The sequence below is a fragment of the Xiphophorus maculatus genome, chromosome 21, assembly GCF_002775205.1.
Source record: "Xiphophorus maculatus strain JP 163 A chromosome 21, X_maculatus-5.0-male, whole genome shotgun sequence".
Classification (NCBI taxonomy): Eukaryota; Metazoa; Chordata; class Actinopteri; order Cyprinodontiformes; family Poeciliidae; genus Xiphophorus; species Xiphophorus maculatus.
The window spans coordinates 6317280-6333957 of NC_036463.1; the positions used below are offsets into that span (position 1 = coordinate 6317280).

The 16678-nt window shown below is 36.4% G+C and overlaps 1 protein-coding gene across 1 annotated transcript; it reads right to left on the reverse strand.

Moving 5' to 3' along the window:
- Positions 1–396: 396 nt before the first annotated feature.
- pxdc1 (PX domain containing 1) lies at positions 397–12942 on the reverse strand. Its single transcript, XM_005798524.3, has 5 exons — positions 12482–12942; positions 4248–4339; positions 3529–3646; positions 3317–3428; positions 397–2744 (listed from the first exon to the last, which is right to left on the reverse strand). The coding sequence occupies exons 1-5, from the start codon at positions 12735–12737 to the stop codon at positions 2621–2623; spliced, it is 702 nt and encodes a 233-aa protein (XP_005798581.1). The 5' UTR covers positions 12738–12942; the 3' UTR covers positions 397–2620.
- Between the last annotated feature and the right edge of the window lie 3736 nt (positions 12943–16678).

Sequence of the window (16678 nt, forward strand, 5' to 3'; positions counted from 1 at the left end):
AGTGTTTGTTGTTGTTGTTGTTGTTGTTAATTGTGGGTCTATTTGTACCTTCTGTATTCTGAGTTATTTCACCACACATGCTCTTAGATATTTTTTTAAAAAGGAGTAAGAGTGACGATCACTACTGATATCGGCCACAAGGTGTCCCTCTAAACTAGCTGACTAAAGTGTCAGCCTAAGTATTTGGAACATAAAATAAAATTCTGCATCCATGAGATTTCAGTAGGTCATTTATGATTTAAAACAACCAACAAGCTATAGTAAACTGATAGCTAAATAATATTACAAATGTGGTTCATTGCAGAAATTATTTGAACGAGCTTTCCTCATCAGTACAAACTGACCCTATATTCTTTATTATTGTGTATTACTCACAAATAACAAAAACAAGTAACATGATTTATTGAAAACATATTTATTTGTCAGATAAAATCTCTGAGTGATAATCTGAATCTAACACTGAATTGTTTCAAGGTTATTAAACAACTTAATAATTAGTTAACTTCATTGAAATATATTTACACTGCAAATGATCTCCTCAAATGAGACACAATGAAAGCAAACAATAACATGATAGAGAATTGTTTGATTCACAGAAAGTGGCTGAACATTACATATGTATTCTTGTTATATTATATTCCGTCTTGCTTTAATTACTCTTAAACACACAGCTGGCACGTTAGACATTGATGTGTCAAAATACCACAGAAATTGAAGTACCAGCAAATTGTTCCTCATTTCCTTTGTTACATTGCACTTCTTCAGTACAACTGCAGTCACAACTTCATGCACAACTTCATGCACTGAGGAAGCAAAAGCATCTGAAATTAACTTTCTAGCTGACTTACAAGTTTTAAAAATGAAACTTTTTGGTCCTGAAATGATTTCTAACAGACCTTTGCAAAACAAAAATGTAGGTAATGTGCTGCTTCAGAAGATAATCTGACTAAAAAATAAGGGATGTTGTTGTGTCTCAACCTTAAAAGAGCTTCACTTTCTCACGGGGGTGAATAGAGATCAAGACTGAGTAGCTACATGGACTGATGCGGAGGACATGCTCCTGGCTCATGTGCCAAGTATGTGAATGCTTTTGTAATTGCTGTGGCAGAAACCTGGGCACAAGCTGTTAGCTTACATAGAAACGAAAACATCTAAAACAACCCAAATACAATGCTCCTTTGAGCTCTGAGCTTTCAGAACTGTAAGGGTCTTCTTTATAGTGACAGGAGGACCAATAAAGATCGTTTTTCCATACCTCCAAACAAGCAAAGTGATTTGTCTTTTTCATATAAAGAAAAGTCTTGTTTAGCCGTCCCAGGCCAAGCTGCAGACTCCCACGCTCAAATGAAGCTGACTGAGCAAACTCATGTCAAGTCACAGGGCAGGACAGAAATGACTTCAGCAGGGCTGGAAAACAAAGCTTCCTTTTCCTCGCTTCAACTGCAACAACAGCACTGAAGTGGTTTAGCTTTCAGGATTAGGGCTCACATTCATTGCATTATTGGTTACATCCAATAAAAACAACAACACAAGTACATTTTATCACTAAGACAAAAGGAAAAATTCAAGTCAGAAACACCTTCTGACTTTGGAAAGAAAATGATCATTTTCAGCAGTATTATGAAGTGAGTATGTATTTCGGGTGACTGTGCTAAGGGCTTAGGCTGAGCTGAAGAAACTCCAACAGGGGAAAATTATTTGTTGGATTTATTGTAAAAGAAAGCTGCTGTATCCTGAAGATCATGGGTGTATGAGAATTAAGTGGGGGTAAATCACAATACTATGTAGAACATTTAATACTGATCTCAATGATTTCAATGTAATGTTCTTTTGTACTTGAAATTGGTACTATAACATGCCTAATTTTAAATGATTAGTGTCAATATCAGGACCAAAAATTAGATTGTTGCATCCCTAACTTTCCCACAAAGGTTTGTCCCAGAAAAGGATTCCATTTTCTTCCATAAGGTTTAGTGGCATCCAAACAAATTCATTTTGGGTTAACTAGGATCTTGGAGTGTTTGACATGTTAGAAAAGCATTTGTGCAATCACATCTATCACAGTGAAAACAGGTGAAAATACAACTTTTTTCTAAGACGATGTTTTGAGAGAAGTCATGTTGGTTGGAGAGCAGACAATGAATTCCATCACGAATGTCTTAGCAAAGCAGGTTAGCGGTTTAAAAGTGCAATCCAGAAAGGATAAAACAGCCCAGTCAATAAAATTGATTGCTGGTCAATTACATTAACACTGAATGGTCCAATAAATTACAGCTGTATTGAAACTTCAACTGATGTGTGGTTCCCCCAACCTGATGTTTACTACAAATGCTGATCGGTTTTAGTCCTGTTAAAGTGGATGATAGCATCTTAAGGAAATGTCTTAGTCTAGCTGAAACCATCAGATCTGTAACACTTATGATAAAGAGTTAGGAATCCAAATGAGGCACACTGGTGATGTCCCATAAAGGGAATGAAGTGGTGATGTTGCGGCATTTTTCCAAAGTTCACCAACTCAGGAAACTGTTGCATTCAGGAGCAGCAGCATTGAACTGGAGCAGCTATGTGCAGAGTTGCATAGTTCAGTTCAGCTGAAGGAGAAATATCCATCCACAAGTGTTCATTCCAGGATGTCTGTTTCAAATGGGACCAGATGGTAGTAGGAGAGGTTGGTGACATACGCTTCTGTTTCCTCCTCGCACACGTCTGCTTCCATTGGCAAAAATTCTGTTCCGTCTTCGTACCTGTGGGAAAAACCCAAAACAGGTCTGGTCAAAAGTTTACACTCATCATTAGCGGAAATGTCATATTTATTGTGGGCTTATTTAAACAGTTCTTCTTGTAGAGTTCATTGACAGTATGACAAATTATTTTGATGAACTTCTTAAATATTAAAACATGTATATGGATATATATTTGAAAATATATGTATAATTTTAACTGTAAGAAGTAAATTGTGACATTTTGACCCCATTCTTATTTTTCAAAAGCTGCTTTGTGGCACAATTGGAATGTGTTCCGCTTTTGCTTCCTACACAAAGAAGGAAGGAAGAGGTGTAGAGACAGACTTCCTGTAATGCACGAAAGCAGTGGATAGTCGCATTAAAAGACTTCATCACTCAACAACTCAGAAGCAAATATGGAAATAGTAGGATTTGTGGAAAAGTACCAAATTTAGTAGTAAAAAAAACTTGATGCAAAATTGACACAATCTTACTTAAAAGTTAGCTCAAGAATGATATGATAAATGTGTTTTTTCATGCACGGAGTGTTTCTAAGCTTATTTTACAAAGTAACCTGAAAGCTTAATACTCACGTGTGCTCTCCAGAGTCTATGGACGACGGTCTTTCTTTTTCCTCTGGTATACTATCATCAAATACAATAGTTTCTGTGTTGGCCAGACAGAATCCGTTCGACCGCATGATTTCTGGAAGGTACAGAGTGCAGCATTGCATCATACGTGAACTTATCAAAGGCTGGGGGATGAAATCAGTTCATTGATCGATATGTTCCACATGGACATGTACCTGATATGTTGATTGGACTCTGAAAGCACGGCTGGATTCTGTGGACTTTGTCATTCCTTAGCACCTGGTCCAGCGGCGAGCGTTCAAAGAAAGTCAACATCACCTCCGACCTGGAAAACTGGAGGAGGAATGTTTTTAGACGCTGGAACATCAATTGTACTGACATGAAATGAAAGATCCCAAAAACACATTGAGAATGTCTTTAACATTGCATGCTAAATAAATACAAGCATCATCGACTAAAACAAAAAGTTTATGTCAACATTTGTCTTGTCATAATTCTCTACCTTTTTTTTATTTGTGTTCATTATTCTGTTTTACTAATATTTTATATAACCCAGAGTTTTAAACCCTGTCAAAAAGACGAAGCAAGACCTTTTAAATAATAATGAATATTACTGTTGCATCTTCTTAAGGTTTTACTGCTGTTTTCATTTTAATTTTTTGATTTTATTTGTTGAAATATCACCTTTGAAAGATAAAGTGATAACTCCAGGTACCCTGGTGATGGTTATGTGACGCAGTTTTAATGATTTAATCCTCTAATTATACACCAGTATGTTATTTATTTAATCAAAGGAATTTGGGCAAGAGGGTTTGTTGTAGCTATTTGACTGTGGTATCTCTCTGACCCTGCTCCCTCCATTTTATGGCATAATTATGAATAGTGTTTGTTGTCACATTACAAATATACTGACAGTTTTAATTAAATTACTAACCTTGCATGGCATGTTGATGGCATTCTTTAGAAGTCTTTCCACCTCATTCAACTTCTCCTCAATGTCATGTGCATCTTTGATTTTTACCAGACCTGCAAAACAGAAAAAATGAATATATATCCGAAAAATCACAGTCTCTCCCTGTCTCCCAATTAATGCTTTGTAGAAGTGAAACCAAGGATATAAAGATGGAGGTACTAATGACAAAAATATTTAGCAATTTGGATATCTGGACATTTTTCTTGTCTTGGGAAAATTATGTGAAAAATATTTAGAATATGGACTTTCATTCTTAGCTTCTATATACAAATATGAAGGCCAGCAATAATGTTTATTTGGTAGCTTAATGCATGTAAGTGGTATGATCATGATTAAGGTAGTCACATTATATTGCTAAGATTAGTACAGCATATTTTTCTTTAAATGTGTATACTAGTATATTATAAATTGTCAGAATCCAAATGTTTTTGCGAAGTCAGTTGCTGAGGGATTTGCTCCCTGTATGGATTTATCCATCTACCTCTCAGTAATGCAATGTACAGAAACCTTTAATCTACAAAGAAACTGCTAAAATTGAAATGTCAAGCACAACTATTTTTGTACTTTGACAATTAATCAAGGCTGTTGCTGTGACCTTTTTACTGAAACGGAGCATTAGCTATCTGCAAAGTCAGGACATAGCACTCGGAAAAGTTCGATTTTTTAAAAAAGGTCAATCTAGATGCATAAAAGAAGTGTCCAAGCTTTTATTAAAGTAACCTTTTCCTTAACAATGCTGCGTGGTACCTGCTCTTGCAGCAGGAGCACAAGAAACTCCATAAGGTGTTGCTATAAAATTACTGTGTAACCACTGGCATTTGTTTAACAGCACATAATAACACAGAACGGTAATAACAGATGCTGCATACCAAAGACTGTGATAATTTAAGTCTTGAACAAAAGAGGGAATGTATTTTTGGAAGGCAGTGGGTGGATAAATATCATCCTGTTTGGTGATATGAGGCTGCCACCTCTCAGACTGGGCGATCAGGGAGACGTCATTTACTGCCATGTCGACAGAAAGGGATGTGGTGAGAAGTATGAAGAACAAATACTGAGGTCAAACTGATGAGGCTCTGTCTCATCTAAACAACATAAACAAAACAGGCACTGTTGCATAGAAGAACTGGTGCTATGTGCACCCACAGCTTCAACCATTTAAAGTGATTGCATCATTCTCAGGGGGTTGAAGAATTACTGGATGGTTAAATCCTCAAACATTTATAGAATCGTAATGCCCAGAAGTTTTTCTTAACAAGGAGTCTTAAAAATGTGTTTGCCTGGATTGGACCGGTTGACAATATCAATGTACAAGCTTTATAAAGTTAAAAAGATTATCATTAACAATTCCAAATATTTATAGCTCATTAATAAGATACAGATAATGCTGGAAAGTTTCTGTTGTTCTGTGGACACATTTAGAACAACAGCTGATGAACTGGCTGAAAGAAAACGCCGCCACGTTTTATTGTAGCTATGGTTACGAAAAACATGGACAGTCACTGAGAGGAAACTGAAGGACAGCCATTGCTCTTATTAAGATATATGCTTCATTATTTAGTCAGTGTGTGATTCACATCAGCTGATTACTGTAAAATGTGTGTCCCAGGTTTGTACAGTGGTAGAGGACAGAGAGAAGTTTTAAACCACATAAGAAGAAAATTCCCACTGAAGATGGTATGTTCAGTGTTCCTGGAAACACCATCTGCACCACTGCTTTTGCTACGCTTGCAATTAGCACAATACAAGACGGAAGTCAATTATGTTTTCCAAACAAGCTTAGATTTTCTAGTCGTCCAGTTATCCTTCAAAAATTGTCTTCAGAAAAAATGCCATAGCAAATCTGTCTTGTTTTTCCAACTAAAATGCCTGAGACCATTTCCTTCAATTTCCCATTTAAGTGTCTATTTCCTGCGTGGACTTCCTGTCTTCCTGATGTTATGTTGTAACTCATTATGAAACGCTCTCCAAGACTGTTCACTTAGATTTGCTGGCCTTGAAGATGACAACTATGAAGAGCTTAAAGACGTTTCCTTTTAGCTGCCAGTAAGATTTGGGTAGAATCAAGAGACTGCCTCGTTTGAAGATGAAAAAAGAAATTATTATTATTATTAGGATTATAATACATAATCAAACACACTGTGACAAATGGCTGTAAAAACTACAGCAAGAAAATACAATAAGGTGGCTGGGTTTTGAAAATACAGCTCTTTACTGTGATCTGAAATGCGTATGGAAAGTATATGGACGTGATTGGACCGCTGGATCACGTGCGAAAATTTACAGTTATACTGTAAATTTTTAATGTACAGTTGCATTGTGGGATACTTACCGGCTGGACGCGAACTTTCACGGGCTAGAGGGCAGCACATTTAAACTTTTAAAAGCTAGGAAAGTATGCAGTTTCATGAACTACTGTAAAATTACAACTTTTTTGTAATTATGTTACAGGACTTCTGTAATTTTATTATGATAAAAATGTGATGAAATCACAGTAACCATGTTATATAATTACTGTGTTATTTAAAAGAAATTACAGTAAGATAGTAATAAAAAAAATACAGTAAACCTGCAAAAAAATTACAGTAAAACTGTAACAAAATTACAGAAAAACTGTAATAGAATTATAGTAAGGCTACTGTAAAAATAATTACAGTAAGGTTACTGTAAAGTTACTGTAATTTCTTTACTGTAAAAATTACAGTAACTGGCTGGCAACCCTGCTGCCAGTTAGTTACTGTAAATTCAACAGTGACTTTTTTACAGTGCATTTGAGCTCAGAAATGTCAAATTCATCTTTAAACGGAGAGCTTAAAAGAAGATGTTGTAAGAGCCACAATCATCGTCTGTGAGGATCTGATAAGCATATGTCAGCAGTTTAGCGCATAATCACTCAACCACCAACACGTAGCAGTTTGTTCAGCGTGTTATTTCTTAATATCGCCGTCAACAAGCTGACAACACTATTCTGTAAACATCTTCATCCAGGGCAGCTATTAAACCTGCTGCTGCGTACTCTCATTTATTAGATACACTTGCATTCTTTAAGTGAAACTCTAAAATGTTTTTATTATATGCAATGAATTGCTTTGTACATAAAATGTATTTTAAACACATGTAATCATTTCACAGGATGAAAATGTTTTTAAAATTCAGAATTTAATCTTATGAATATTTTTAGATCATTCTAATAGAAAGAAAGTGGTTAACCTTCATAAAAAATAAAACAATATAAGAGCAGCCTGGAATCTCACAAAAACATCATTATTTATTTTTAAAGGCTATTTGTAGAGGGCAGTACCACAGAATCTTGTTTAAGAACAGTTTGTTAATACCAGAATAACCTAATAGTTTGCTAAAATGCTCAAAAACAGCAAGTAAATTCATCAGTCCTAAACAATTTTAATTGTTTAGGACTGATGAACCTAACAATTCATCCGTTTTTGATTTGTGGGAAGCAGTGACCGAGTTGGATTTTTAATTATACCTATTTCACATGAACTATGAGCAATCGAGTCCAATTAATGTTTACACTGAGGTCACATGTACACACCAGGCTAAAAATGGCCTGTGCCCCTCCTCTCTCAGTCACTCTCTAAATCTCTTTCTCATCATGACATCAGTCTGAAAAGCTCTACACGCCTTCTTTGTTGCCCGGGTGCTTCACAGTTACAGGAAAACATGACTGCAGCTTGAAAGTCGACTGGGAAAGGACCGTCAATCCAAACAACGCTCGAGGCACGCACATGAAATATTGAATGTGAAAGAATGTAATTAAACCCATCTTGTTTGGAATACTGGTGACTTGTTGAAGCGACCCTGAATTACTGAAGTAGCTAAACATCTGCCTCAACTATCAACAGTATCCATTGACAGAGTTTCTACACACTTCATGAAAAAATTCCAAACTTTTCAATACTCTACATTTAATTCAAAATACTAAAGATGGTCACAATATTTCTAGAGTGAAAAGCTGCAGTTTTAAATGTGGAGCATTTTATGTTCTGCAGCCAGTCTTGGCCAGGATTCTCTGGCAAAAGGGATTTTTATTCTCAGTGGGGATTTTACTGGTGAAAAAGAAATTAATAACAAAAATGGAAAAGCAAGAAACTCCAAAGAAAGGAAAGACAAGAATAAAGAAGGAAAATACAAGGAAAGAAGAGAGTTTGGAGACATTAAAAGGACAAAGGTAGAAATTACACAAGAAAAGAAAGAACAACAAGAGGCAGAAGATGGGAAAAAAGAAAGACAAGAAAGAAACAGATAGGAAATAGAAAGGAAGGACATAAAAAGTAATTAAGGGAAGAAAAAACTACTTTCTTCTAGGGAGGATAAATGGAAAGAAAGATGGAAGGTTATAACAAAAGGAAGAAGGAAGGATATTAGAAAGGACAAGAGGTAGGAGACGGGGAAAGGAGAATGAAGAACACAGGGAATGATAGAAAGGCAGAAGAATAGAAAGGAGGAACGCAGAAAAGAGAGCAAGGAAGAATAGGAAAGAAGGTAGGAAGCAGGGCAAAAGAAGATAGGCTGAGAGAAAGCCTTTCTCTTCTTAAGTTGGAAAGACAGAAGGAAGAAAAGGAAAAGGAAAGGAGAAAAAGAGTTGAGGGCACAAGAAAGAATAGGACATGAGGGAGGGAGAAAGATCAGACCTTTAGACGTTTATATTAATATATAAATAAGGCCTTTAATTATTCTAATTCTAATTCAAAAATGCTTTATTTATTCAAAAGGAAAATTAAATCAATAACACTCTGTTTTCTCAATCCAAATTTATTCAAACCTGGAAAAACTTCAATCAAATCTTATATAAACTCTTCCAGACTTTCCTAGACTACATGAACCTGGCATTTACTGTTCAGCTGTGATCTGGATAAGAGGTGTGACGGACAAAATAAAGAAGCAAAGTCAGTCATGTGACCCAGATCGCCTCTTCCCAAAATACACCAAACACTACAGGGGAAGAGGGAAGCCAGTGAGCTGTCAACAACTCTGTCAGCTCTTTCAGGCAGGAAGCAGAGCTTTTTCAGCCTCCACTGAAGGGATGTTTCCGAAACACTTGCATCGGCGGGGTACAGAGACAAAGGGGAAGTGCAGAGGAAACTCAAACACTGAATAAATAGGAAACTCTGCCAAATCTGAGGCAACTCTAGCATAGAACCACCCAAGGCTGAAAATACTGAGGGCTAAGGGTCCAGCACAGAGATGTCACAAACTGGACTATAGAAAACAATACTTTAAACCAGGGGTCTCAAACTCCAGGCCTCGAGGGCCACAGTCCTGCAGTTTTTAGATGTGCCACAGGTACAAAACACTGGAATGAAATGACTTAATGACCTTCTCCTTGTGTAGATCAGTTTTCCAGAGCCTTAATGACCTAATTATTCTGTTCAGGTGTAGTGCAGCTGAGGCACATCTAAAAGTTGCAGGACTGCGGCCCTCGAGGACTGGAGTTTGAGACCCCTGCTTTAAACTCTGTTGTTATTCAAGCTGAAGTAGCAGAACAGAAAAGTTTAGTTTACCATACAGAATTTTTTCTCATGCAAAGTTATTTTTCCTCTATGAACAGCAATATATCGCATGTCTTTCAGGTTTGATGACATTTATTTAAGTGGTACAACAACTTCTGCTTCATTTTTTTCCAACAGCAAATTATTCCTAAGTTCCCTTTGAACTGATCCTTGGTGGCATTTTAGCACAAAATAGTAATTTAGTTGATAGGCTTTTAGGGGATATGATGGTTTTACTTGCATTCTGAGAACAAAATGCTTCTCTGAACTTCTGTACTTAGAGCAAATCAGAGCTTTCAGGTAAAAACCCAGATTAATGCATCAAAACTAAGAAATCCCACAATTTCCTTTCAATGAACATATCACCCAACAGCCTGTGCAAAGGCTATGGACATTTACTATGACGCATAAAGATGGAGGGATTTGTAATTGCATTCAGAATGACTATCTCTAACAATGACCTAGCAGCACATTTTTCTTTCTCTTCCGTGTTACCTAGATAATGCTTTTATCTATTTTTGACTTATATGAGTATCTAACGACTTCAAAGTAAAAGATGAACAAGATCGAAATATAAAAATACATTTTGATAAGGTGCCCTGATATGACGTTAATGTGCTTTAATAAGCACAACCTAGAAACACATCCCGTACAGCCACAAAAGCCGCAGAACATATTTTGCTTTAAATATGTTGAAATATAACAGAAACATGCTGTCTGTTCTGCAACAGGGCTGCTGCAAACACATCCTGAAGAAGAACTTGTTGATCATTAACTTGTTCAAACAGACTGATGTAAATGCTATCTATGAGCAGCTCAGAGTAACCTCAAAGCCTTAAGAAATATATCCACTATTGAACATATAATCATCCTTTTGAATTTATATAACAACCCCTAGGAGTCTATATGTGGTGCATAGAAAAAGTATTCAGAGCCGGGGGTTTTTTGTTGTTTTTTTTACCAGTGTGATGGAGCCACACAAAGTAGTGCATAATTGTGAAGCGAAAGGAAAATGATTCCTGTGCATTTGCCTTCAGGCTCCCTGAGTTAATAGAAGCACTTTTTGCTACAGTAGCAGCAGCAACACTTGACTCTACAGAAACTTCCTACCCATTCTTTTGAAAGCTGCTAAAACTCACTCAGGTTTGATGGAGAGCATCTCTGAGCATATTTTCAAATCCAACTGGAGATTCAAGATTGCATAATCAGTTTGGACACTTATTAGCCCATCAAAACATATGAATTTGTTTTGATCTATTCTGTTAAGCGAAAAGTTTCATTCTTGTCTCACCTAACAAGAACATCTACTTCCACATGTTTGTGTTGTTCCCTGTATGGTTTGTAGCAAACTTTAAGAGGGACCTCTTGTGGCGTGTATCTCTAGAAAATTCAAATAGAGTAAATGACTAATTGTTGTCGTCAAATTCTCCCACAATCACGGCAGATCACCGCAAGTCCTCCAGAGTTCCCATTGGTATTTTTCTTCCACTTCCTTCCGGTGGCCTACCACATTAAATCCTATTAAATGCATTGAAGTTTGACCCTACGAAATGGTAACAAGTTTGAGACTTTCCAAGTCTGTGCAGCAGTGTGTTGAAGCTGAAAAAAACCCATACATTTTGAAATGATTTCCACAGCTGTTCTGGGGTCAAACAAAAGAAAAAAAAAGGTGAAATCCAAAACAACGGCTGTTGCACTGTCTGAGGCAGAATCATGAATATCCAAAGAATTGTACTGTTCAATTAAATGCCAATTTCAGGAAAAGAGACTTGAACGTTGCAGATACCTCAAAAAGGGAAAAGTCCTGCACGTAAGATTTCTACAATGCAGGAGAGATGCTACAAAGTTTTCTAAGGGTTGTAGGGTGGGGTCCCACTGAAAACTTTGGGGAGATTAACCAAAAATAGAAGCTATAACAGAATGAGTGTGATATGACTTATCATCTTTCTCCAAGATGGGAATGATGTCACATCCTATTCGTGGGTGCTCTCTTTGCAACTCAGAAAATAGAAGGATTTGATCTGCCATCTTATGGGTAACTATTACTAGTAACACAAACCAAATTATGCATTGATTTTAAAAGCAGTAAGGTAGTGGGCTGCTTAATTTTCACCACTATGTGTGCTAATACCCCACCACTATTCTGAGATCTCATATGCTTGGCAGCCATATTGGATGCAAAACTCAGGGTTGTTTTGTGGGCTTTGACTTTCCCAGTCAGACTTCCGACTCTTGTACTTCTGTCAGAATTTCGAAAATCCAGCTTACAAATACAAAGAGAACCCACTCTTATCATCCTGTAAGCTATTTAATAAACACTGAAACATGGGACTTAGGGAATCAGCTCCTGATGCAGGCATGTGGTGGATTTTTTTCTTTCCATTAAAAAACCAGCAAACTCAGTCAATCTATATTGACTATATATATAAGAAATTGGCTATACATACTTACAATTTTAATCATAATACAATTATAATGTTTTGATACTTCTTTCATTATGTCTGATTATCTTTTGAGAGACACCTTGGGTGGATGAACATGCATAATATCATTCAAAAGGTAACATTTGTAAAAGTTCGCATTCATTTAGCGCATTTTTCTCTATCAGTCTAACATCCAGCTTTAATAAAAAGTGTCTGTCATCATTTCCTGTCTGTCTCAATCTGTTTCTCCCATTTTACCGACCTTCTATCAGCGGAGATTTAGATAAGTCCTTTCTGTCCTCCGGAAAGGACTTCAGCAGTCTCTTAAAGAGCCGCCCCAGGTCGGAATAACTCCGATGCAAGTATAAAATGTTCCTGTCGGACCACTCGGTTCGGATCTCGAAGAACTCCTCTTCCTCTCCGCGCTGGCTGATGATGAGCCTCCGGATCCCGTTAACCCAGCAGTCCCGGACAAACATGTTGACCAGAGACGTGCCTTCAAACACGGCCGATGCCATCCCGCCTTTCAGGCGTTTAAGTCCGGCATGCCGGGGCTGCTGCCGCAGGGGGCTGTGGTGGAGGTGACCAGTTCCGAAACCTAAACGCTGCGCCGCAGGAGGAAAAGACAACTTGGGGAAGTTTTCCGTCTGCCCTCTGAGAGCGTCGGACAGCTGCAGCAGAGAGAGAGAGAGAGGAGCGGCAGCAGGAGGAGCAGAAAGAGGAGGGTTTGCTCAGCCCGTCAGTACTGTCAAACGTGGCATGACTTAGGGGAAAACACTCAACTGACTACAGAGACAAATTTAGCGCCTCTGCGAAGCTGATTTAAATAGCCAATTTTAGTCACTTGAAAAAAAAAAAAAAAAAACGAAAATGTGAGTCATTTGATTATTTTTGTGAAATTAAAATTATGATGTTAACTTTATAAGTGTAGTTATTAATTAAAATCGTAGTTTTGAGAAGGCAAAATTGTGAGTCTTAAAATAATTCAGAAGAGAATCAGCCACAATTATGTGTTTTAGTCATATTTTGTCATTTTATTCAGCTTCCTCCAGCCACTTGTTGGTGTGCCCCTGAGCAAGGCACTTATTTTGCCAACCAATCTGCGTGTTGGTATATGAATGTGTGTGCATTATTGTGAGTGCGAGTGGCTGACTAGTGAAAGGTGCTTTAAACAGTGGGGATGCCTATAGAATCACTTTAGAAATTATAGCATTGACTTTTAAAGAAGTCAATGAGGGTTACATTTTGACTTTCATTGTTAAAATATTTCAATTTTAAATCTCAATTTTATATGTGATATTCAGAACTATGAGATACAAAATCACTCTTTGACTCCTAGGAGTCACTATTGTGAGATAGAAAATTGTTTTTAATTAAAAAACGAAAAGTATGCTCACATGTGTTTCATAATTAGAGCTTAAAAGAATAGAAATTCTGGCCTACTAAGGTAAATAGAAGTATAGAAGTATGCCTGCTAATAAATAAATGAATAAATAAAATAAAATTGAAAAAATATCTGAACAGAAAAAGAATATGACAAGTAACTATGGATTTAAAGACAAGATTAGGAGGTAAAAAGTCCAAATTTGATATTTAAAGTCATGATCATGAGGTACAAACTAGGAACGATGGGTTCCAAGTCAGCTTTTTACAGCCATAGTTTTAAGATAAAAAGTCATAATTTTTACTTCAGAAGACATAATTAATAAATTTAAAGCCAAAACAATGTGCTCTGTAGTCATGATTTCGATAATAAAAGTCATAATTATGAAATCTAAAAAACAAAATCATCACTTTGTATCCCTTGACTATGATTTGGGATTTTGTGTGTGACTTCCGATTTCCAGAACTTTGAAATGTAAAACAAAACAAAAAAAGACAAAAAAGATTAAAAGAAAGATAAGATATATTGCTTTAAGTGTATTGTTTGTTTCACCCACTTGTTTATAGTTTCCAGAGTTCAGAGAGTTTGAGCTTTCTGGATCCGCTGCCCGTTTTCCTCACTCCCTCCCTCTTTCCTTCCTCCCTCCTTGACAACAGGGTATAATTATGCAAGGAATGCAAAGACTGCACTGTCCATCTCCTTTTGCATTAAAAGGATAGTCGTATACCTTTCTCTCCTCTTAACCATGATAAGTTCTGCTAACTACTTATTAGCGACTGTTCATTTATTGCCTCTGCTCCAACTATAAACAAAACCAGCTTTAAATTATGCGTTCTTTCCAGACAGCCAGTGGAGAGAGCTCCCAGAAGAGGCTGCTGAGGGTTTGTGGGGCCCAAAATCAACTTTTGGTTTGATTCAAACAGCTTATGTGTTTTAGTTGTGCTGATTCTGTCTGAATATGACACTCTGGGATATTCCTTTTGATTAAGGTATCTCCATGTGTTCCCATTTCATTTCACTGACTCCTTAAAGTCTTAAAAAGAACTCTGTGTTTTTCATGTTGTACTCCAAAATAAACAAAGTGTTGAAGAACAATGGCAATAAATGTACATTCATAAAAAACTCATAAATATCAATAAACATACAAGAAATAATATGAATACAAAAACATTACAGTCTTTAAATAACACTATCTTAGTAAAAAAAAAAAAAAAAGCCAAGAGTTTCTTTTTTTGCACAAGTCTAACAAGGGTTGAGAAACTTTCCCTAATTTTGGAGCAGATTTCTAATTTGGATCTGAGCTGGTAGCTTAACCACAGTACTCGTGTTGTTGAATAATAATATAAAAGACCCTTGAAACACAGTATGATGGCACCAGATAGTTGATTTTCCTAAAATCTAACAATAACAATCCAATAAAACAGCAGCTGACTGGACTTTTAATAAATTATTATTTCGAATTTTGACATTCTGTTTTTCTGTATTGCTTCCCCCTATGCAACAGAAATGGGCTGAATACAAATATAAAGACTGAAAATGTGCCATATAAATAAAATTACCTTACCTTACCTAACAATCAGCTATCTAGTATTCATGTTTTGACAGAGTAACCTAAGGAGAATTAGGGTGTCTCTGTATAGCTCCATTGAGCAGAGCACTTATATTTCACAGAGAGGAGAACCAGGGACTAATAAAAGATCTTTACTGGAAGCTATGTTGGAGGCAAGAAATGACAATTCAGCTGTAATTAATGACTGTGGAGAGGGAAACTGTTCTGGTAAAAGCAGTTCATCTCAACACCCCACAGCACATACAGTATATGCACCTGCATGCACTTAGTAGTAGCATTATGTGATGGAAAACTGTAAAACGGTGATGCTTAAATGGGGAAAAAGAAGCTCTGACAAGGCAAAGCACATGGTGAGCACTTAACATGCATCCTTGTGACGTTATAGCTAACAGCTGATAAATCAAAACGTCCTCTGTAAAGTTTGACAATATCACATTCAAATGTTCCTTGGTCTCTTGTTACTTCAGATTGATAATGAAATGTTTTCACAGAAGGAATGTATTGACATTAACAACATAAAAATATTCACACTATCTCTGCTGTACTGTGATGTTCTTGTTATTTTAAATTATAACAGGAGATGTAAGCGATTTCTAATTCTACGTCCATCTGCATTTTGGCCTGTTTCTAAACAGTCTGAATGATGTACACTAAAAAGGGTCGCAGTATCTTTGGACGAGATGCAAGGTCACAGCATTCCTCCACTGTGTTTACACTGGGCATAATGTGCTTTTTCCACATATTCATACTTTTTGCCATGCCAGACACACCTTGGAGTGTTTATCACCAAAACTCCCAGCTCTAAAAAGAGTTTAGAAGTTTAATTTTGAAGTTGAAGTTTCCTCATTTCCTCACATTTAGACATATGTATATAAATAAACTGAGCTAACTTGTTATTTATGGCTGAATCTTGGATTCAATTCCAGTCTTGTTTGTTGTAAATGTATTTTTTTTAAATCTTTTATTTATTGCTCTTGCTGTATTAATAAGCAAACTTAGATAAGTACAAAGATCAACACATCTGTGGCATATTGTGTCTTAGCCCAAAGGTAGTCATATATTATTTATCAAAAGTTAAACTTTTGACTTTTGAGTTGGATTCTAAGACAGCATAGTTGTTTAATTATGAATAATTAAACCTATATATAATTTGTTTGAATTAGGGATTTTTCAAAAATATTTTAATGTAAGCTTTGAATGTTGTAAAGTATTGGAGACCTTATTTGTTTTCTTAGCGAATGTTAGTAAGAATTTAACGATAGTACATTAAAAGCTTTATTAGGCATGTGCACAACCATCAATGGTGTTTACAAAAGCTGAAATTACACCGTGGTGTGAAAAATCACAGTGATCCTCTCTAATAACAAGGTATCAGAGAGCTACACTGCACACTAAATTATTATGTGTTGGTTGAAGTGTGAGATTAAGTTTATATGTAAACTTTTACACAAGCATCTTAAAAATATAGATCAATACTGTCCTGTCATCTGGCATCAGAACCTAGT